The following is a 25,497-nucleotide window of genomic DNA, read 5'->3' on the forward strand; positions in this document are numbered from 1 at the left end:
GTCCTTTTTAGCCCTTTTTAACACTGATCAAAATTATGAAATAGCCAATTTGTTCAAATTAGTCAAAAGTTCTAATAACTGTGCCTCTGGGAATGTCATGCCCTCCACAGCTGCTGGAGAAAAGGTAATAAGTTATGCAGTGCGTCCATTGTTTACGAACAAGGGTTATCATTGGCAAAGATGGGGAATATTTTATCCTGAGTGTGCTAGAAAAGGCTAAGGGTATTATGGTATATCCTCAGGGAATGCTAAGGGTAATCTTAAACTAATTCAAAATATTCTATATTTGAACTGCTACTGATATACTAATTAAAATCCATAGAGGATATATGTAAGAGAGTCAGTTACAATTAGGGGGATATGTAACAATTTTTCTCTTTATTTTGTATTAACAGTAAATTAGAATTTAATCAATTTCAGTGACTAATAATTAAATTTTAATATTGAAATATGATACAACTTAATCATTTTTTTTTCTAAGAAGTTTTATTGAGGTTTGCAGAAGTACCACAGCAAAAAATCATCAATTGAAAAATCCTTTTACAACAGTAAAATTAAATTTTTGTCATAATTTTTATTGTGGGCACTTTAGAAGGGTAACCTTCGCAAAAAAAAATCGGATCATTGGTAAATATAAACGAATATAATATAAACGAGAGACAGAGAGACAGAGGATCAAAGGCAGAATCTTCTACGAGTGTAACTTAAGGTAAAGGTTTTAGAACCCATCCCTGAAAAAATTTCTGAAATCCAATGCCATTTCAGTAAATATTCAATTCAGACGTATCTGATATTTAAAATATTTCAGTGATTTCAATTTTCTTGGCATTCAGTGCTAAATTAACAAGAATTTCTGAAACTGAAGTAACTAAGCTGGAGTTGATCAAACCACTTTGATCTTTTTTGATCAAACCACTGACAGTCATTTATTAGGTCCTTTCTGAAAATTTTTATTCAGTCTAAAAAAAAAAATAAAATAAAATCCCAAGCAGCAACATAAAAGATGTATCTCATTAAGTCTAACATTAAGTAATCGATTGAATTCATATACAGTACCTACAAAAACATTTTTGCTATTCATTTTCTTAGTGGTTTTACAGCTTTAGGTCATATCTAACTGATGAAGGATTTTTCTACGACATATTATGGTCAATTTACTTTTCAACTGCCCTTCTAAGCCTAAAAAAGTATTTCGAGAAAAATTGAATGTTACCATTGAAAATTTTAAAAAGCTATACACCACACCTACTCTAAATATTCCAATTATGTGTTATTTTGCGCACTTTTTATACACGTTTTTATACACTTTTGTACTACATAGCGACCATTTTGATAATTGGGTAACAATCACTTTAAAGACAAGGTTTCTTTTATATTTTAGGTTTTCTGGATTTGATGGATTTAAGGTGACTCCTGGAAGTTTCAGTTCTCCAAATGTCTTTAAAGTATTGAAGTTTGTCCGAGAAGCGAATATTTACCCTGATTTTAGAGGTAGAAACAAGTGAAGTCAAACAAATATGGATCAATCAGGCCAAAACTAAACAATCAGGCAAATGGATCATATTCAGTGCTTTGGATGGAAGAACTAGCTATTTATACTTCTTTTTATGCAAAATATTAAAAAAATAGTTTTGTTTTAGAGGTTCATCTTTTTATATTTTCCCTTTTATTAGACCTTTATCTATATTTTTTACTCTTCTTTCTGCATTGAGGACGAATGAACGGAAAAGTATAACAAATATTTATACTTTTCTCTTCTTTTATTTTGTTTATCTTCATCCCCAGTTTTCTCGTTCTGTCATATATAGTCAGTGTGATCTCAAACACTTGTTTATAAATAATACAAAAAGAGAATCTTGGGAAAATTTTGCTCGTTGCTTTTATTTTCTATTCGCTATTTTAATACCATAACGGCTAATGCTAAAATGTACTCTATTATTTCTGTTATAAGTTAAAAATGAACACAAAACTATTAAAAAAAACTTATTTTTTTTGCCTTTTTGTCATTCATCGAAAAAATACTTTTTTTCAGAGGCAGGAATAGAAAAAATTGAAAGATAGATTGGTCAGCCCGAGTAAAGATTCCTTTGCGGTAGTATCTTCTCTAGGGCTCGTTGGTAATCTAAGGATTTAGACGTATACATGCAATTGCATCAGCCGATTTTTGTTTCTACAACAAGTATCAGTGCAGTAGCACTTTATATGGGGCTATGGAACCTTAGCACCAGTGGTGGTTCTTGCCTCTCTTGCACCAGTGGCAAAATCGTGATTAGACCCCCCCCCCCCCTGTCTCCCAAAAATTTTCAGGCCAAAAAAAATTCATTTATTAAAAAAATTATATTTATTTAAATCTGGCCGTTCCTACTTTAGCCTCTACAAAATCATTAATTATCGCACCCCAATTGATTGCTTCTAACTCTTCGATTTCTATGCTCATTGATGTGAAATCATTTAGTCGCTTCCGGCCCATACCCGACCTTAGGCGCGTTAATATTAATTTAAGTTTACTAAACGACCGCACATTACTGGCCGTCGACACTGCAATCGCTAATAATATTTGATAGGTAATTCTTACGTTTGCAAAGATCCCTTCACTTCCGTATTGCACAAATAATTGTAAAATATCTATAAGTTTCTTGAAGGAAATGTCTCGGTGTTAATTGTTTTTTTTTTTTTGTTTTTTTTTTTTTTTTTACTTCTAGGGGTTCGTTGAACAAGTGAATGGAATATAAATCATTGTAATATTTTTCACAAAGTTTGAGGCATTTCTCTGTAATATCATCAACATTCGTGTCATCTTGAAATAACTTTTCTTTATTAAGCACAATTTCGAACTCAATTCGCTTATACTTACTGCCAACTGCACCCTGATTTTATTTTAATAAAAACAAAATTTCAAAAATTAAAAAATGATTATAACTGTTCGATTATTTATTTGAAATTTTGCGCCCCTAAAATTCCTGCTCCCGGGGCAAGTGTCCCTTTTACACCCTTAAAACGGCCTCTATTCAGCACAAAGTGGTTACTCACTGCATTGTTTAGATGTAAATTTAACCAAGTCCATAAAACAAATAGCGGATAGAATTCGAAAAAAAATTCGCAGCTGAAATGTTTAGAAAGTACTAATTATGTGACGTAGGAAGGGTTCAGCATTATTTTTGTTGACCTGGCTATGAAACTGAGTTCGGGAATGTTCTTAAATACACTTCAAAGTGGACTTAGAGAAACTATTGTCAGAAAAAAGCTCTTTAGCGTTTTTATGTCAAAAAATATCCCTGCCTTTTGAACCATTGTTGCATTTATTTGTTGGTACTATGCCAAATTTGAAACCAGTAAAAAGAACACAAAGGCTTATTTATCCTTTTTCTAAAATTTGATGCATATTTGACATAAATTCTCTATTTCTCATTGGTCAGACCCCCCTCCAAAAAAAAAATGTAAAATAGAATTTAGTCATTTAAGCTTCATATACCTTGGTGTTCATCTTGTTCATTACCAAGATCCACATGTTCCAAATGGGAACAACAATCAATTTCCATTAAGTCATAGATGTACAGATTGGCAGCTTTTAGATCAAAAGGGTCTTCTCTCGGTCCTTGCTTGCGTCCACAGTTACAAGCAGCTACCATTCTTACTCCGCTTGAATGATCCATCACAGGTAGTGACCTAGAAAAAGACAGATCAAAAGGTCGAGTCTACGCTGGTAAATGCGGTCGAAAGTTACCAGTTAATTGTTTAGTTCTATTCTTGGTTGGTTTAGTAAGACAATTTTATTTTGTCTCTAATAAACGACATAAATATTGACCCTGAGTCAACTGAAATAAATCAAACATAAACCAGGTAAACCGAATCTAAAGGCGTACTCCAGAACTCAATTATTATTAATAATAACTAAATAATTATACATTATTATCTACCATTGTCTTTTGCCTAAGATGGTAGATACCAACAAATTTAAACCATAAAGTGCTTAAAATAAAGAAACAGAGGCTAAAATTCTACTCTGTCTTGCACTGACGGTGATGCAAATTGCTTTCAATTTTGTATTATCTTTTCCTACAACGAAAATAGTAAACAATAATTATCAATGCCAATTGAGCTCAAGGTAACAGGTTAAATCATAGCAGCATGTGCTTCTCTCATTTGTACCTGTAAACTGGACAAAATTTGTCAAAGCAGTACGCCAATCTTCATTGCAGCCAGTAAAGCATTTGACTCCTTTGGTTTCAGTTTCTAGTCAATGGACTGCCCATAATTTATTCCTTCGGTGTAATTTTACTTTTTTTTTTGCAAAATTAACAAAAACAAATTTAACATAATTATAATCCTTTAGACATACAATTATATCTTCCCTAGATTACTATAAAAACTTTCAATCAGCACAATTTTTTTTAAAAAATGGTAAATATTTCAACCGGCAGAAATAGGGTAAACAAGGGTTTAAATTAAAAAATGTACCTGGGTTTTCAGTCACGAAACTTCAGCAAATAGCCTGGATCAATACATAGGGTCTACGCTGGTAAGAACAGGTAATAAGTACCGTTCACCCTTAATAGATCAAACTTAGACAATAGTCATTAAGATATGACCAAACAGCCTGACATAGGGTGTGGTTACTACATACAAAAAAGAAGCCTAGTCATTCAGATACACATTATAACGATTCTTACATTTCCTTCACTTGATGATAGGATAGAAACATATTTTTAGTGTATTCTCACGATAATACACTTATGGGGATTTCAAACCGTTTTGGCAGAGTAGATTTGACGATTTTACTTTTCCTAAATCCTAAACCTCTCAAAAAAATCTTTAAACTACTTAAAAAATTATGTACGGAATCAAGGCTAGGAAAGTAATAAATTAATAAAGATTTACTTGGCAAACAATTAACTTAAAAACGAAAATATAAAAGAAGACAAAGTGTGAAAAACAACTTTAAGCCATTTGAATTTTCAGGTCGGCTTTTGTCAAGTCAATTCATTCTAAACAAAAAGACAACCTGAATGTTGACCTGGAGTCAACTGAAAAGAATAAAACGACAATCAGACAAAAAAAAAATCTAAGCCAAATGCCAAAAATTTTGCTACGTTGAGCAGTTTCCTGAACTGTGTAACGTAAGCAGCCAAGAGATATATAAGGAATTCAGAAGTTTTCCCTCTAGTCCCCTCTTAATGACTTCAGGCTTCTAGACAAATCAGACAAATCAATGTGCTCAGTCTTTCAAGGGATATTTACTGCTAGAAGTTAGAATTTACAGTTACAGCGGAAAATGACGTCCCATATTTACTTTTTTTTTGTTTTTGCTAAACTCGGTTATTTTGGTTACATCTGGATGTATCGAGTCACCATTTACATTTTGAAAATAATACAAATTTGTTTAGTTTATTTGCGGATCTATTTTTTCCATTACTATGCAACCTATTATTGCTTTTATCAGATGTTTGGCATATTTCAGGATAAAATTAATTAAATCCTTAGACAGGGTTAATATAAACCTATTTATCACGACAATCTGGCGTTTTAATTATTTAGTTATGTTGCGATACGTCTATGCGAATTTTGCTACAATTCTGTTTTCCCCAAAGCCCAACAAAGCTATACATGCTCCGTCAAAAATTTGCTCTTTACCCCCTTGCATAAAGTTCCGATTTCCTTTAATTTCTTCCTTGTGAAATTTTCCCGCTATATTTTACCTCTAAAAGTGATCATAAGAGTTAAAAAAAAGAAGCAAACTTAATATCAGTTGGTGCCTAAGAAATGTATCAGAGAGCTAGAAAGCTAGGGCACTCCAGCCTTAGTTTTGACACAAGGCTCTCGGCGCAACACCTCACTTAAGCTTTAAACTATCCTGGCATTATTATTTTTCTTCAGAAAGAGAAACGTTTTGTTTTGTACATGTCAGAGCGAGCTTGTTTGGCTATATAAAATGTTTTTTTTCCATTTGGCATTAACTGAAACATCTAGCGGGCTAAATAATCTGTTTGATAAAAATATTACTAAATATTGGAGACAAAAAGAGTTTTAACGTTAGTTTGCATTCAGAAGAAACTTCAGTCTTAGTACTTTTAGTACTTAGTACTTTTATCATTTTTAAGCTCTAAGAATCAAATATAGTCATACAGAAATAGATAATTGAAGTTAAAAAATTGATATCATTCTTTTTCATTGATATCATTCCTTAAAAGATAGATTACGTCTTTCTATCCTATCGAAAGTATAAACTAATAACACTAAGCTATGGAAAAACGAGATTTAAATAATTTAGTGCTGAAAAAGATAAAAAATTTAAGGGACAACAGATCATTGGTACCAAATCTCAGAAATGGGCAAAAACAGCTAAAAGAGATAAATGCATATCAATTGCGCCAAGAAACGCGTATCGTGATCAACTATATAAGGAACATGGCGTTTTCGTTGCTTATTTGTGTATTCCCAAACATAAAATGAAGGTAGAGTAATAATAAGAAAAAAAAATTAGAGGAAAATACACAATCAACCCCAAAAACGGATTAGACGACGGTGAGAGGGCAAGTGCACTTAAGCAACACACCAATATACAAAACTAGTCTAAATTACCGTCACATACTACTATTACTAGGAACAGCTCACTGGAGCACAAAGCCAACAAAGCCACGGACGCTCTTTCACAACCCCAACCCTTCCAAAGTTTCCCTCTTTAATTTAACCTTTCTCATCAAGTTCCAATTTCCTTTAAATCCTTCCCAATCGAGCACAAAGCTTTTCCCACCTGCTTTTCGTTTGGCCCCAGGCAGATGGCCAAAAAGCATAATCTCTTGGCAATGTGTCATCCTTCGCCGGCAAAACAAGTCCTGGCTATATTAGCCTTTCTTTAATTATAGCCCACATAGACAACAAAAGCTGGTTCAAGTCATTAAAGTTCTGTCTCACCAAAATTCTTTGCTTATATTATGTCTGTTTTTCCGATCAAACGGAGTTACATTGGTAAGGTTATTAGGGAAAAATACAAGTTAAGTTGCCACAGATTCAAAGGTGTAAGAAAAAGATTAAGCGATCAGCCTTTAAGTGACAGAACTTGGAAAATAACCTTAAAAAACAGAAATTGAGCCCAGTGGATTAAAGCACGTAAATACATTTTGGGACTATTCAACCTAAGTAAACAATAAAGCGTAGTTTAATATTCAATTTACAATCACTTACAGATATTTGAACAACTAGCCAGCTATAACCAAGCTTATAAAAAAAGGAGAAGTTTGGAATGAAATTTTGGAGAAGTCTGCAATTGATAGTATATGTTAACTATTTCTTAATTTTTAAGCAGGAGCAAGTAGGAGTCTCATGGGAAGAATTAAAAAGGAGAACTCCGAAGTCAGTGACGTGGAAGAGGAGGGGGTGCAGTAGTGTTGGCCTAGGGCAGCTTGGAAAGGCAATGGATGGTCAGAAGTAGTTAATTATATAAGTGTCTTTTATTTTTATCGTTTTGTTTGTTATCCACTTTATTGTTGCTATTCATTTCGCTTCACATTTATTCATTTTTATTAGTACTAATCCCTTACTTTCTCAAGGACACTTACTTTTCTTCGTCAGTCTTCTCTTCTTGTGGTAGACGATGAATAGAATTGATGCAAGGGTTACCCGTCAAACTTAATGTTTCACACATTCGCCTTCCTTTACCCCAAATAGTGACACACTCTTCTTCCAGTTTGGCCAAATATTTTTCAACCATTGAACCTCTGGCATGCATGGAAAACAAAGCAACAGCGTGTGCTAGCTAGAAACAAAGATCATTCTTAAAGCATTGATCAAAAATAGCTTCTTCTTCCACTTTTTGAGGGTGTATATGTGCGAACGATAAACCAACTTTTTCAAAGAAAAGGAAGTGTTTACTTGACAAATATTTTAAATTTGTAGAGAAAGAACGCTCAAAGAAGAATATTCGCTTCGCACACCCAGCCAGCAAAAAAACTTAGTTTAAAGAGCTCATACGTCTGTCCAGCCTAGCTGCGTTTCATCCAAAAAGTTACATTTTTCACTAAATTTTCACGTTTCATATTGCAAGTTCATTTGTCATAAGAGTTCAAAGGCTTTATTGACATATTTCACCTAAACAACTGAAGAGCATATCCGTGAAAAATATATACATACAATTTGTAATAAATTTCAGCTTTTTAGTTTTGCTGTTGCACTAAAATAATAAAAGAACTGATTCTGACTGGAAAGTTTTGCATTTTTGCTACATTTGCTATATGTGAACCGCTTTGGGTTAGAGAAAAACGGAACACGTTTCAGCCAGGAAATGGGTGCGTAAAATCTGGGATTAAAACGTAAGAAATTTTATTCCGTAAGAAATACATCTATTTCTTTTTCAAACTGAACTTCTTTTTGTTTTTTAAATTGTCTGCGTCCTATAATATTTACATGCACATAATGATAAGAGTCCAAAATTTTGACTTGAATTCAGAATATAAACTTCCTATGATTTTACTTCAGTATCCTGCTGCAGTACAGCCATGGTCTTAAGAACTTTTACGTTAGGGATTGGGGGGGGGGCAGTATCCAAACTCCTGTTTGCAATAATTTGAGTTCGCTTGAAGTTTGACTTGAATATTCAATTCAATCGTTACTCGTTTTAAGGTTTACTTATTCATATGTATCAATATCTTTTATCTTTATGTTTGCTATGATCATTTATTTTAATTTCTGTTCGTTTTGGGTTTCATTTATTCTTAAAAAATAATTCTGGTCATTTTGAATTTGGATTATCACAGAACTTTATCTCTGCTGCTCTTGAGTTTAACATGGCTCTGTACATTTTTATGAAAAGCTTTTTTTATGGATCTTTCTTTAAATTAATTTATGTTCATTTTTACTGCCAAAAGTTTGCTATTTGTTATAAAATTCAAATTTCTGCACTTTTTCACGTCTTCAGCTTAAGAATCAAAATATCCAGTTCTAATTCGTTAATTCTAATTAGTGTTTTTTGATTTATTTCAACATTTCCTAAAAGCTTCGACTATTTCTATTCCCAAAATGATATCTTTCAAAATCTTTGTTTGACTCGGCTAATTGTTTGACTGCAAAGTCAAGTCTATAATGAAGGAACTGTTGATCTCTCCCTTTAAAAGCAAGCGACCATCAGAAGTAAGGAAAAAGGAATATTTATTTGAAATTGTGGCTATATTTTCTGCTCTCAATTTGATTGAACATATACTTATAAATTCAATTTCAAACTACAATAAAAAGCCGAGGGACAATCCCCTTGTCATGACCAAATATTCGTTTATATTACCAATGATCCGATAATTTTTTGCGAAAGTTACCCTTTTAAAGTGCCCACAATAAGAATCTTGACAAAAATTTTAATTTTACTATTGTAAAACGATTTTCCAATTGATGATTTTTTGCTGTGATACATCTGCAAACCTCAATAAAACTTCTTAGAAAAAAAAACTGATTAAGTTGTATCATATTTCAATACTAAAATTTAATTATTAGTCACTGAAATTTTTTAAATTCTAATTTACTGTTAATACAAAAAAAGGAAAAAATTGTTACATATCCCCCTAATTGTAACTGACTCTTTTACATATATCCTCTATGGATTTTAATTAGTATATCAGTAACAGTTCATATTTTGAATTAGTTTAAGATTACCCTTAGCATTCCCTGAAGATCTACCATAATACCCTTAGCCTTTTCTAACACACTCAGGATCAAATATTCCCCATCTTTGCCAATGATAACCCTTGTTCGTAAACAATGGACGCACTGAATAACTTAGAACCTTTTCTCCAGCAGCTGTGGAGGGCATGACATTCCCAGAGGCACAGTTATTAGAGCTTTTGACTAATTTGAACAAATTGGCTATTTCATAATTTTGATCAGTGTTAAAAAGGTCTAAAAAGGACAAGGGGGTTCTTTACCCTCCGAACACAGCTCCACACACTCTGAATGTTTCAATTTAATGCCCTCAGGCGTTCTTGACATATTGCTTATGCGCTGTTTTGACAATCAGCAATTTTAGTGTTTTTTGATTTTGTATAACATCCCCCCCAAACATTCCCAGAAGTAATCACGAGTAGATTTAGCGAGTAGATCAGTCGCACTAGCAGTAGTAGTGGCCTTGAAAGTTTCAAATTAATACCCGTTCCAAAGATATTGCAGATATGCCTTTTTGCTAACTTAGATGCATACAGTGTCTTGTGACATAGTTCAACATTTCCCTAAACATTCCTGTTAGAGGCTGTGGGGCAAAATATCCTAAGAGGCATAGCTATTAGACCTTGTGACTATTTTGAATTAATTTACATTTTAAGGTTTCTATCACTGTTGAGAGGGTGATCTAAAAGGACATAGGGAGAGGGACAAGTTACCCTCTGTTCCTTTTTCAATATCTCTCTCAACATACCTTTAAAGATTCAACTTAATACCCTTAGCTGCTCCTTAGATATTATTCTTGTGCTCTTTCGACAATCTTCCAGCATATAGCGTGTTTTGATTTTTTTTTTTTTTTTTTTTTTACATCCCCCTCAACATTTTCTAAAAGTTTCACCTTAGTATCCTTAGCGTTTTTGGAGACTCAGGATCAAATATGTCCCCTTTTGACAACAATGAACTTTATATATATATATATATATATATATATATATATATATATATATATATATATATATATATATATATATATATATATATATATATATATATATATATATATATATATCATGAAAAGAGAAATCACCAATGCAACAGCACAAACACATAAAAAAAAAAAAAAAAAAAAAAGACAGAAGGAGAAAAGGAAGACTGTTTTCCTAAATTAGTGATTAATATAGACCAGCACTTGAATGGGAGGCCTTAACCCTACTCATCCATACAATCACATAGGTCAAACAGCATAGCAATACACAATCAACCATAAAGAATAATCCATGGACAGGCAGTCATGTCGTCAATAAGTATAAGTCGTCATTTACCAAACAATAGAAAAAATAATAAAGACAAATAATTCAGAGGCAACAACCCAACACAAGGGCTCATCAGGAGAATACACTTGCCTATAGGGTTTCGCCACTTTAAATTCTCTACCCAGCAAAGTGTTGTGGCTACCACAGAATATCCATGGCATCCTCGTGTCAGGTATCACCCCCAAAATACATGCCTATGAAAAAAAATGCAAATGTAAAACAGCCAAGTAACACCAAAACAAGCTTATCCTGTTAATATATCCCTCTTTTTAGCAACAATAGGTAAACTAAATATGATAAATTTTACCAAATCACAAATATTAACACAATGCAAAAAAAAATTGAATGAACTAAGCAATTATAGAATATTGTTACCATGTGGCTATTTTTTAAAAAAAATCCGCTCTATTAGAAACACAATTCAAAATAAATGGCGCTACATCATAATTTGTCGAACCTCCGAAATTAGTTGAAAATTTCTTTAAGTATTTCCAGATAATTCTTTTGGTATTTATTTAAAAGTTCGTTATAATGAAAACTAAATTTTTTAAATTGCCAAGTTAATTTATTTTCAGAAAAACTTCTTGATATCAATTTTTGGCTTAAGATTTTACATCTATTTTTAAAATCAATATAATTACTACAAATCCTTGCATAACCAAGTAACTGTGAGAAAAACGCCGAATACGTGATATTTGAGTGTATATTACTTTCAGGGAACGGAAAACTAATCACTTCAAAATCAAAATCATCCGTTTTATTATACATTTTAAAACTTAATTTATTATTATCACAAATATTAATATTTAAATCTAAGAAATGATCTTCATGACCAGCGCCATGACTAGGTTCAAGAGTAAGCTCTGATGGATATATATTTTTAGAAATATCAATAAAATCCTTACAATTTAAGACCAAAATATCATCTAAATATCTTTCATTATTTGACATTTTCTTAAAAATTAGCCACATGGTAAAGATGAATTCTATAATTGTTTAGTTTATTCAGGTTTTTTGCAATGTGTTAATATTTGTGATTTGGTAAAATTTATAATATTTAGTTTACCTATTGTTGCTAAAGGGAGGGATATATTAACAGGATAAGCTTGTTTTGGTTTTACTTGGTTGTTTTACATTTGCTATTTTTTTTTTCTTTCATAGGCATGTATTTTGGGGGTGATACCTGACGCGGGGATGCCATGGATATTCTGTGGTAGCCACAACACTGTGCTGGGTAGAGAATTTAGAGTGGCGAAACCCTATATAGGCCAGTGTATTCTCCTGATGAGCCCTTATGTTGGGTGTTGCCTCTGAATTATTTGTCTATATTATTTTTTCTATTGTTTGGTAAATGACGACTTATACTTATTGACGACATGACTGCCTGTCCATGGATTATTCTTTATGGTTGATTGTGTGTGGCTATGCTGTTTGACCTTTGTGATTGTATGGATGAGTAGGGTTAAGGCCTCATTCAAGTGCTTGTCTATATTAATCACTAATTTAGGAAAACAGTTTTCCTTTTCTCCTTCTGTCTCTCTCTTTATTTTTTATTTTTTTGTTATTTATTTTTTTTTTAAGTGTGTTTGTGCTGTTGCATTGGTGATTTCTCTTTTCATGATATATATATATATATATATATATATATATATATATATATATATATATATATATATATATATATATATATATATATATATATATATATATATATATATATATATATATATATATATATATAGTTCATTGTTGTCAAAAGGGGACATAGGGGAATTATATATATATATATATATATATATATATATATATACTTACAACACTTGACCCAGGAGATAAGGGGAGGAGGGGGGGAATATGTCATCCCCAAAGGCATAGCTGTTTGATTTTTTGACCATTTTGAACAAGAAGACCAATCCAAAATCTTAATCAGGTGTTTTCAAGAGGAGAAGGGGTAGCTAAAAGGCGGATGGGAGGGGGACTGGTACCTCTCCAACCACTTTTCAACGTCCCCCTGAACATCCCTCAAAGTTTAAGTTTAATACTCCTCAGCCGTTCTTAAGATATTGCAGATTCACCTTTTTGATAAATTGGATGCACATATTATCTTTTGCTTTACTTTAATATGCCCTCAACATTCCCAGAAGTATCATCTTAATACCCTCAGTCTTTTTAAACACACCCAGAAACAGACACAGCCTTTTTACTAATAACTAATTATGCATGTAAAAAAGGGCATATTGCACAACTTGCAATCCTTGCTCTGGAGGCTGTGGTGGGCATTGCATCCGCGGAAGCATAGTTTAAAGGCCTTTTGAGTATTTTGACCAAAATTATTCTTTCAAAATTGTTATCAGTGTTGAGGGGAGAGGGCATCCATAAAGAGCAATGGATTCCTCTTTTTCTGGTTGCCCTCCAATCATTTTTCAACATCCCATGAAACTTTTCATTGAATTGAATCAGCCGTTCCTTAGACATAGCCGATACAGTACGTTTTGATTGAGTTTGGCATCCCTCTCAAAAGCTAGGGGGCCATCGCCGAAGGTATAATTATTAGACCCTTCGAATAGTTTGAATCAAATGACAAACACAAAATTTTAGTCAGTTTTGAGCGCGGGGGGGGGGGGAACCTAAAAAGGGCAGGGAGGGGGGGTGGCTGGTTGCCTCCAATTCTTCTTCAACATCCCCTCAAAATACCTTGAGAGTTTCAATTTAATACCCACAGTGATTCTACAGATATTGCTCATATTCTCTTTTGAAAACCAGCAAGCACATAGTGTTTTTTGATTGTGTTCGACATCCCTAAGCCCGCTTAAAGAGGCAGGATCAAACACGCCTCCTTTCCCGATAAAACACCTTATATGCTGACAATTGGCAACTTGCATTACATTAGATCTTGCCCCGGGGGCTGTGGGGGGTATTGTCAACCCCAAAGGCGTAGTTATTTGACCGTTGGACAATTTGTACAAAAAGACTATTTCATAATTTTACCGGACACATTAGGGGGGAAAAAAACGTTAAAACAACCAAAGAATTAACTACTCCATTAGCAAGGATAATGTTAATGAAAAATTCGGTTTGCGAAACTTTGCTTGAAGATGAGTCCCAACGTGGCCGACATAGCTCAATTTAGGACGAAGATTGGAGGACCCTGATGGAGACTGATCCATGAAAAACGATTAGCGGCATGGGGGATGAAATGGGCATCAGTTCCCGTGTGCTTTTTGATGGTTTAGAAGGTTTTAGGAAGCTCAAAAAGCTGGAAAAGTGGGCGCTCTTTGATTTAAATGATCAATAGAAACTCACGTTTCGAGGTCTAATCTTCTTAGCTTTTGCACAACCAAAAATATCCCTTTTAGATCAGACTGTCATGTGTGATTAAAGCGGATACTTTAAAATAAAGAGAGACATTCAGAAAGGTGGTTGGACACCGATGAGCCACCGAGGCACTTCCCAAAGGCGAAAACCCACCAAAAAAGACCATGGTTACTGTCCCACTATAACACCTGTCCCCAGACCTCTCGCCAACTGACCATCACGTTTTCAAGAACTTCGATAACTGTCTCAACGGTAGAAATTTTGTCAATCCGGATGAGGCAAAATAAGCCTTCATCGACTTTACTGAATCCCACTTACCTAATTTTTATGCCGACAGAATTGATCGACTTCGATTAAATTACTTCGATTAGATTCAATAAGCAATCAGTGAGGCTATAGCATCACTAATTGTGAGCTAAGGCGCTGGTATAGCAAGAGGAAGAATTAATCAACTTGCGTTATGTTCGAAAAAGTGCAGTGAATCAAATGGGGCTTACTTCGATTAAGTTAAATAAGCAATCAGTGAGGCATTACAGTCTGAAAAGTACTCGTAAAATCTGACAGAACTTTTGAAAAATCTAATATCATCATACACTGTAATTCGCTTCCTACAGACACCAAGCTAATGCCTCTATAATTACTCCGCTTACTCTTATCGTCTTTCTTATAGAGGGACTTAATTAAAGTTTTCCTAAAATCGATAGGTACTTCTTCTTTTTCAAAAATTATATTTATAGTCTTCAGCAATTTATCTCTGATTTCACAACGACCATATTTGAAAAAAAAAACTCTTGCACCCCACTATCAGCACCCGGAACCTTATTTTTTTTTTAATCCTCTTAGTATTGTTTATTATCCTCCTTTACAAAAAAAAAAAAAAAAAAAAAAAAAAAAAAAAAAAAAAAAAAAAAAAAAAAAAAAAAAAAAAAAAAAAAATCTTCCTTCACTTTCAAAGTGTCACAATCATTTTGGTTCTTTTTTATATCGTTTCATGTAATTTTATCTTCGTTTAGCACATTCTCAAAATGTTTGACCATCTCTCTGTTGCTTACCCAGAAATGAGGGCAATCGTACAAACAATCGAAAATACGTCACAAAAATAAACCGAAGGGATTAAAGCACACTTTTTAGCACAGAAGTACAGGGCAATTATCTTTCTTTTTCTCTGCCTAAATCATCAAAAATACGAACGAGCATGGCTTCAAAATTTTTAAAAGCAGAAAATATACCTTTGTTTCATGGTGTTCTTTCGTATAATGACTCGGGAGTCCTTCTTGATACGCTGCTATAGCAAGAGGAAGAACCTTTGAACATTTAATTTCACTGAATTTCACATCCGTTCCCATCATTGTCTTCAGTGACGGCAAAATCTTCGAAAAGAGAAAACACGGAGTATTTAGCATTTTTATGATTAAGATATTTTATTCTTAAGCACCAATAAATAAATACCAAATGATTTTACGATATAAACTCCCACCATCGTCTTCAGTGACGGCAAAATCTTCAAAAAGAGAAAACATGGGCTTTTATGAAAGCCAACATACCTTCATACTAATCGGGAAAATATATCTTGACGAAGGTTAATGTCATGATCTTGTCTGTTAGGTTCATCAGTTGGTACATAATAAGGGGAGAAAAGAAAACCCAGGTTTGGTACTCTTCAGCAGGAAAAATACCGAGGCTTTGTTTCTATCGGATATTGAAGGGGGATTTCCTCCGGGTTTAAATTCTACCCGTTCCTACTAACCTTACCCCTCCGATAAGGTGTTTAGAAATTCCAGAAAATACTAACTTAAGATAGGAAAATAGCTTGGAAGTGTGTTACACCAAGTAAATTAATCTTTAAGGAGTGAGTCTACAGCCAAAATTAGAGTCTGGTGAGGGAAGTTTAAGCTTCTGAATGTATTCAATTGTTAATGGCATTTGGTCAGAAGTAAATTAAGTTTAATCTAAACAAAAATCTCCACGCTCGTGCACATAAGGAGATATCAGAAAAATATTGCGGTTTCCCCTAAGGTGATTGGAATAATAGAGCCAAATAGAATTTAGATTTCTTTTTTTTCGCGAGGGATTGGGTGCAATTAAAAAAAAATAATTTTGCTTGAGAGATTCAGAAGAGTGTAGGTAAAAACTGCACCCAAGTCAGGGAAGAAAATAAGATGTCTTGATGCAAATCGATACGATGATTATATCTAAGACAAATAGGCCAGTCCTTTAATGTCGCCCATCCTTTCCGTTTTAACACACTTCCTCTACATAGACTATTTTAAACAATTATGATGAAACAAAAATATTGTCATACAACACACAAATCAGATAGAAAGCAAAAAATGTTCCATTCGATTCCTCATTGTAGATGATAATTGCTACTGTTACGATTATGTAGATTCTAAGCGTCCAGTTTAAAGTCAATGTTGTTGCCGTCATAACTTAAAGCTATTACGACAAGATACGAAAAGGTTTTGACATTTACAGAGCAAGCAATAACACACAAAAACAATAACACACAAAAGCAATACCACTATATGCAATGACAGAGGTATTTTTGTCTACTAATTTGTCTGTGTCAGTTGGAAAAGAGTAATAATTCTGTATTACACCATTGGTTTGTTGAGACCATTTATTAGGCCCAAAAGAAGAGTTTTATTCCGAAAACTACACTGGCAAACCATATCCTTGTTACACTAACTTTGCATTAAGCTAGAAAATAAGATATCTTGATGAAAATCGATACCATATATTTGAAAAAGAAAAAGTTTGAAAATTCGACAAAATGGATAAGAGCAGGTAATTTACTAGCCTGTTTTCTCCACACTGGGTACGTAGCAAGCCACAAGGTTATGGTACGGATTAATATAACAAAGATTCGGGTAGACAAATCGATCCGAATAATGCGGGCCAATCCCACTTTCTAGGGCTGTAATGAGTGAAAGGTTGAGATGGCTATAATAGTTCTGCGGATGAAGGGTGACAGATTGTCCAAAACCGTCCTTTTCAGGAAAACGTCTAGGGCAGGGCTTCTTAAACTATGGGTCGCGACGCCGTTTAGGGTCGCGTAGCAAAATTATGGGGTCGCGAGTGATAAAATTTTTTTTTTACAAAAAATGTTTTTTAACTTGTAAAATTATTGTTATGAAGGAAAATAACAATCATCGTAGATAAATGTATCATAAAACCTTCTGGTTCGGAAAGACTGTTTATACCAGCATTTCTATTCCGATCATTATAATATCTTGTATAAATTTACTATGAATCAGAAGATGTTATAGAAATTTATAAAAAATATCGATTTATTTTTGTCAATCTCTTAAAACTGAAATAATCCTGATAAATATTATCAACAAAATTTCTAAGTGTTATTTTTCAGAAACTATATAAACATTTGGTGTTATTTTCATTTAGCCATTGTATGATTGCGAACGAAGTGCATGTTATTTCGAATTAGTCAGTTTAATCCTTCCGCGACCGACGGGATCTCACAGTTCCGGTATATAAAGATCCTATGGGAGCTTCTTAATTGATTAATAGCACCAGAATTGAACGATGTGCTTAAGGATGCTGTTAAGGTCATAAATTTGATTAAGAACCATGCCCTTAATGCATGGTTCATCGCTTATTTTCAAATCTCTGTAAGGATACGAATTCCAACTACACAACTTTGTTATTACATGCAGAAGTAAGATGGTTGTCAAGAGGTCAAAGTTTAAAAAGATTACTGTTATTGAAGGACGAGATCGAAATATTTTTAACTGAACGAAAATGTGAATTTGCTGCTTTTTTTCAAAATGACTTGTGGCTATCCAAGCTGTGTTATTTGTCAGATATTTTTGCGAAGTTAAACGATCTAAACTTGTCTCTTAAAGGAAAAAATTGCGATATATTTACTTCAAACGACAAAATTGAAAGTTTTATTAAAAAGATCAGCATTTGGAAAAGTAGGGTCGAAAAATATTCGTTCGAAATGTTTTCCGGTGTCGACAATTTTGTAATTGAGAAAATTCATCGTAAAACTTTTATTGCAAAAACTATTGTAGATCACTTAAAAGCGCTAGAAATACAGTTCCGGACATATTTTATGTTAAATATTGATTTACAAAAAATAGCTTGGATTCAAAGGCCGTTTTAGATTGGCTTAAGTGAGATTGATCATCTGCCACTTAAAGCTCAAGAGGAATTTGCTGAGCTTTCGTGTGACTCAAACTTAAAACTACAATTCCAAAAAAAGCCCTTTACTGAATTCTGGATCTGAACTAGAACTGAATTTATCACAATCGCTGATATGGCGTTAAATGTACTTCTGCCATTCAACACCTCATATTTATGTGAATTTACTTTCTCAGCTTTAACACACATTAAATCCCAATATTGTTCAGCGATAAAAAATGTTGAAGAGGTCTTACGTCCAGCAGTTTCAAACATTACACCAAGATTTGATTTCTTATCCAATAAAAAATATGCACATCCATCTCATTAAATTTCTAATGTAAACTTTAATTTAATATTTACCACGCAACTACTTGGATATATTCGAGAGAATTAAAAAAAAACAAGTTTTTTTTAAATGAAAGTAAGGAGCGACATTAAAACTTAAAACGAACAGAGATTACTCCGTACTTGAAAGGGACTTTTCCTCCTCAACACCCCGCTCTTTACGCTAAAGTTTGACTCTTTTTCTTAACTCTACATTTTAAAACAGTAAAAAACTTTAGCGTAAAGAGCGGGGCGTTGAGGAGGAAAAGCCCCTTTCAAATACGGAGTAGTTTCTGTTCGTTTTAAGTTTTAATCTCGCTCCTTACTTTCATTTAAAAAAACTTGTTTTTTTTGTTTAATTTCTGGACGTTTTTGAATTAATGCATGGTTTGATCTTGGCTCTGCGTAAATTAAAACGAAATTTGCATATTATTTTTTTGGGGCTAAATGGCTTTTTCATAGTTTTAATCGGAAGATCTTGAGAAAAAGGGAGCGAGGGAGGAGGCCTAGTTGCCCTCCAATTTTTGATTACTTAAAAAGGCAACTATAACTTATAATTTTTTACGAACGTTTTCATAAGTAAAAATTATACGTAACTTACGAATTAAATTACGTAGCGAACTTCTATATTCGTATGTTTTTATTGCGTATATGAGGGGGCTCACCCCTCGTCGACACCTCGCTCTTTACATTAAAGCTTAAATTTTGTCCCAATTCCTTATGAATGACCCCTGAATCACAAAGGCCGTAGAATAAATAGTTGAAATTACTAAAAATACTTTAGCGTAAAAAGCGAGGTATTACGAGGAGGTAAACGCCTGATATGCGTAATAATTTCTGTTCATTTTAAGTTTTAATGCTGCTTCTTACTTTCAGTAGAAAAAAAAATTCATATTTATTTTTTCATTGTTTTTTTAAATAATGCTAGAAAATCCTGCGCCCCCTCCATTGAAAGTCTCTTACCCCATAAGAAGTTCCTCCATGGAAAGATCCTCCCCTGTAACCTTCCCCCCTCAAATATCCCCCCAAACCAAAAAAATCCCCTGAAAACGTCTATACACTTCCCAGTAACCATTACTAGATGTAAACACAGGTCAAAGTTTATAACTTGCAGCCCCTCCCACGGGGACTGAGGGGGATTAAGTCGTCCCCAAAGACATAGTTATTGAGTTTTTCGATTATGGTGAATAAAATGGCTATCTCAGAATTTTGATCCGGTGACTTTGGGGAAAAATGAGCGTGGGAGGGGGCCTAGGTGCCCTCCAATTTTTTGGTCACTTAAAAAGGGCACTAGAACTTTTAATTTCCGTTAAAATTAGCCCTTTTGAGACATTCTAGGACCACTGAGTCGATACGATCACTCCTGGGGAGAAAAAAACAACAAAAAAACAAATAAACACGCATCCGTGATTTGTCTTCTGGCAAAAAATGCGAAATTCCACATTTTTGTAGATAGGGCCTTGAAACTTCTACAATAAGGTTCTCTGATACGCTGAATCAGATGGTGTGATTTTCGTTAAGATCGTATGATTTTTAGGGGGTGTTTTTCCCTATTTTCTAAAATGAGGCAAATTTTCTCAGGCTCGTAACTTTTGATGGGTAAGACTAATCTTGATGAAACTTATATGTTTAAAATCAGCATTAAATGTCATTCTTTTGATGTAACTATTGGTATCGAAATTCCATTTTTTAGAGTTTCGGTTACTATTGAGCCTGGTCGCTCCTTACTACAGTTCGTTACCACGAACTGTTTGATTAAGACGGTCAGAATCCACTTTTGTTTTTGAAAATATAATAAAAACATTTCTATAACATTTTATGCAAATTTCAATTTTAGATTTTTATATGTTTCAAAACGAATTCTAAATTTATATATTTTCATATGCATATGTATATTGTTACCTAATAAATATATCATCAAAAAATATTAATTTATTTTTCTTTTATATTTGTTGGGGTCGCTAAGAAACTCGCAATCATAAATGGGGTCGGGAATTACAGAAGTTTAAGAAGCCCTGGTCTAGGGCAAAACGTAAAGCAAGTCATCCCCGAATGGGACGGGAAGATGTCATAGGGAAAGATTTAAGGGAAATGGGAACTGCTTGGGATGGTGTTAAGAGGGAGGCTTCGAACAGATTGAGATGGAGGAGGAACGTGCATGCCAGTGTTGACCTTGGGCGGCTTAGTGCTTCAGTGAGTTGTAAGAAGTAGTAGTAGTAGTATTCGGGTAGAAATTGATGCCTTGAGCAAAAATAGTAATTCTAGTTTGATGTCTTGAGCAAATCTGATGTCTTAATCAATTCTAGTTTGTTGGAGTTATATTAGTTATCACCAGACAAATTTCTCTTTTTTAGTTCCATAAAGCTTTGGGACCTCTATACTTTTCCACTTTTTTTTGTTTATTCCACTTTATTAGTTGTAATAATGCTCAAGGGTGTACCCAGGGAGGGGAGATAGACATCTGAAGCCCTCTTACTTCCAGAGCATTCTCAGGCAAAAAAAAACTTCCAATGCAAGTTTACTCTTTTGCTGATTATAATAGTTCCTTTAAATTTTAGGCACTTTTAAAACAATTGTCTGGTTTAAATTGAGCATTGTGTTTGTAATAATTTTTAATACCGTGTCTTTCGTCAAATTCGTATGAATTTAATAGAAAGTTATACAAAACTAAGTGAAAGCCGACCCACCTTCGGGAAACATTCGGATCTATCTTCCCTCCATAGTAAAGTTTTCGGGTAGCCACAGTCTACGTTGATGTGGTAACCTTTAATTTTTTTATTTTTTTGCTATTTTCACTAATTCATTTTCCTGTTAATTTTTATAGATTTTTAATCTGTTGGACATATAATATTACAATTTAGCGACATGGACGCTATTTGTTTATGCATTTTCCCGCTTTTTTTTGCCAGGAAACGTGAATCTTATACAATTTGTTAGCTTCTTCTGCTTTTTCATTAGTATAATTTTATTTGCAAATCATAAGATATACTAAAAGAGAATACTTGATTATCATAATACATCTAAAACAATTACTAAGAACTAGTCACAGCACAAAGTTGTCAATGGCTAAATAAATTGCAAACGCTTCTCCTCTACCCTGCTCTATTCAGAGCTTAACTCTTTGCTTTCTCACTTGAAGCCACTGACTACTTTCAGTATTTGTTACAAACTCTTTCAAACCCATTTAAAGACTGCGTATTTTTCGCTGCCTAGCCAAAAAGCACACTTCTTGGGTAGCCTATCATCCTTGATCCATAATACATACTCTAACCATTTAACATAGATTTTATCGCAGAACAGATAGTGGCATCGGACCAGATTCTTAGAGCAGTCTCTTGTTCTATACGTAGTTATTCAAGTGACTAAAATTATCATTAGATAATTCCTCTGGAAAACATCAAGCACATTTTCCTCAACTTTACGAAGCGTTCATGTTTTAAATCATATTTAACAGCTTTTATTATCGTAATCTTAGTACCCATACGCTTCTAGGTTACCGATTTGGTAATCTAGGATCCTAAGACCGTGGAAGGCTAACTAGCAAGAACTTCTAGTATTTTAAACTTAGTTCTAAGACACTTCTTTATCTTTTTCCAAGCGGTTTCTAAACACCAGAATGCACCATGGCTATAATTATAGGATGAAGCTGATACCTCTGTCAGGTTCAATGTAAGTTCAGACAAAGGGTCAAAATTTATTCTGAAATATCAGCTAAAGATCTTAACATAATTTTAAGATTCAACTCAGCTGTAAACGATCTAAGTCTGTAGAAACAGTCACGAAAAAACAGCATAGTGTTCACACTACAAAGATGGAATACGTGACATCAGAAAGGCTTTTGTAATATAGGTAGATGCATTTGAACTGTACTAACTACCTCATCATAGATGCGTAAAGGTCAGCAGAGCAGAAGGTCGTCTAGTTCCTCGGATATAGTTACGTCAAGAGTAAACTCTTCTCGAGGGAGAAAGAATTGTGGGAGGTAGGCTTGAATAACAACCCGGAGCATGGGTGCTCCGAAAAGCGGATGAAGATTTGTAATATGTTTTCCATAGAAATTGCCAACGGATTATTCAGGGTACCTGGCCGATTGACCGTATTTCAAACAGTGGACTGTATGAAAAGTGTGGTTCAATCCCGCTTTCTAGGGCTATAATGAGAGAAAGGTTGAGATGGCTAGGGCACGTTCTGCGGATGAAGGATGACAGATTGCCTAAGATTGTCGTTTTTGGCCAACCGTCTAAGGCTAAACGGAAAGTAGGTCGTCCGCGGTTGGGGTGGGAGGATGTCATAAAGAAAGTTTTAAAGGAAATGGGATCTTCCTGGGAGGGTGTAAAGGGGGAGGCTTTGAATAGATTGGGATGGAGGAGTGTGCGTAGCTGTGTTGGCCTCAGGCGGCTTGGTGCTATGGTGAATTACTAGTAGAAGTATTAGTATATATAAATAATAAAAATGAAAAATTAATCAATGGGTCAAAAAACAGAAAGCAAAAGATAGGGATAGAAACTCAAACTAAATTCCTAAGGTCTTCAAATAGAGGTTTAAGAGCAAAAAAACTCAAAATAAAAATAAAAAAATCCTCTAAGCAAGATCCTCAAAAGTAAAAGAATGACATAAAATTAAATCAGCACAAATTAACGCAAATACCAAAAATTACCCAAACAACCCTCCTAACATATATTCAAGAAGTGGAAATTTTTTTTCAGGGATGCTATCATTCTTAAAGCATTATTTAATATTTACGAATTTATATTCGTAATATCAAACTTGACTGCATAAAATAGGAGTTGATGGAGGGAACAATAGCGACTTGCAGTGACAGGTTGGCTAAAATGCAAGAGCCACAGGCTCAAGTGAGCCGATAAAAGTGACAAAAAGCTAGCTCTTTGATTAATATTCTATATAATTCGCCAGTTTTCATAATCGGGAAATTTTTTGGGAATCGAAAGAAACCTTTTCTTTGGTTCTTCTTACCGTAGTTTCATTTATTTCTATTGTCTTATAGTTACCTCCTTAGGGATAATCTAGTAAAGAACGAACCCTAGCTCATAGCACTGAAAATTTAAAAATGCGTCAAAAAAAACAACAAAAAAAAAAAAAAAAAACAAAAAAAAAAAAAAACGGTCAAGCAAGGAAGTTTAGCCATTTAAAGCTGATTCTGGACTGATAACTATCATTTCGATTAATCTTAATGGTAAAAGTTCATAGTGAAGACAAAATTTGTGGGAATTTCGAAAACAATCCTGACACTCCACACAAACTGTCTCAGATCGAATGTACTTAAAGAAGAAAGAACATTTTCACAAACCTGGCTGAGTTTTCCTGTGGATGTTCCTTCTTTTACCTCAACATTTTCCATTATACATTTGTACAGCCTACACACAACCTTCCACCATACCTCGCCACTAGGAAGCTAGAATTAAAAAGGCCAATATTAATTAAATCAGGTAATGTATATAGGATAAACATTAGAAAGCAAACATTAGCTTCTTTCACCACATATGGAAACAAAAGCTAAATATGAAGTGATTAAAATTTGCTCTACGGTTTTTACTGACATACAGACCTATTAACACGATAGAAAAAAAGACGCAAAGAGAGGTGTTGCTCTGCAATAAAACCTCAATGCGACGCAAAAATGCTTCTTTTTAAAGCGTAGATAGCAATCCTTACAAGTTATAGCCGGCTAAAGAAATAGAACCCATACCTTATTGGAACCAAAACTAGAAATTTTTTAATGGAAATAAATCGACAGAAGGAGCACTTATAGCTCCTTTTATACAGGGGTGTGCCATCCTCCTCCTCATCATTTTTTGGATGTCCTAGAATACTGGAATTAGCAAAGAGCTATTCCGACTTTAGATGCATTAGGGTCCCGAAGTTATCAAACTCTAACCCCAGTTTCATATACCAAAGAGCACTGACTCGGGTGCCAAGAATCCGATTTTAGTGAGAACCGGCAGTGTAAGTACATTTTATTACGAATCTGCCTTTGTTACATCTTGATGGAACGAAACCATACAAGAACTTTTGTTCTGTACAATTGGAGGACCCCCAGTGGGGTGATGATGAAGTTCAAGCCCCTTCCAAACTCCGTACTAGATCTCCGTAGACGGTTAATCAATCCAGGATATATAGTCCTAAGTTACTAAGAATTAACATTAAAACTTGATTTTGTCAATTAAATCAATTACAATTATATATTAAGCTAAAATTTGTAGTTTGTAGAGATTTGACTTTTCAAAAAAAAAACAATTACTACTGCTACTCCTTTTTTCCCTTGTAATTTCCATTGAGTTGAATTCCTCGTTATTAAGTAAAATCAATGCAACTTTCCGAATCTGTTTTAAGTCACATCACTGACACCACTATTCAAGGTGGTAAAAATAATAAATTTGATAGTTAGAGAGTTATCTCAGCGTTTTTATGAAGGCCTCTAATGCAATTAAATATATTCTTCGCCAATCCATAGTTCCCGATGGAATAATTTTCAGTTACTGTAGTTTTCTTCTTGGGAGAGATCAATGTCTGATGTTGCATGATTACTCGCCAATGTATGGTATCCAGGGTATCAGCTCTTGGTCCTTTACATTTTTTATTGTTTATAAATAATATACATCCATCGGTTTCAAAAAATAGTTTCCATATTGTTGATAGGATAAACAATTTTGGTCACAATCATGACAGTCATATCATCCGAGTCAAAGCTGTTTAATTTGCTACAGCTTATATATTCTCGGTTTAGCTACATCTAAGTGATAAG

General features: G+C 33.8%; 1 protein-coding gene across 1 annotated transcript in view; it reads right to left on the reverse strand.

Moving 5' to 3' along the window:
* LOC136030675 (nonsense-mediated mRNA decay factor SMG8-like) overlaps positions 1 to 25,497 on the reverse strand; it is a gene marked incomplete in the record, with an annotated part of 107,437 nt that overhangs the window by 25,689 nt on the left and 56,251 nt on the right. Inside the window, 4 exon segments of the mRNA XM_065709743.1 lie at positions 3,473 to 3,666; positions 7,557 to 7,753; positions 15,494 to 15,634; positions 24,043 to 24,147. Of these exon segments, the coding sequence (XP_065565815.1) occupies positions 3,473 to 3,666; positions 7,557 to 7,753; positions 15,494 to 15,634; positions 24,043 to 24,147 (637 nt within the window).

The sequence above is a fragment of the Artemia franciscana genome, chromosome 1 (genome assembly GCF_032884065.1).
Source record: "Artemia franciscana chromosome 1, ASM3288406v1, whole genome shotgun sequence".
NCBI classification, from domain to species: Eukaryota; Metazoa; Arthropoda; class Branchiopoda; order Anostraca; family Artemiidae; genus Artemia; species Artemia franciscana.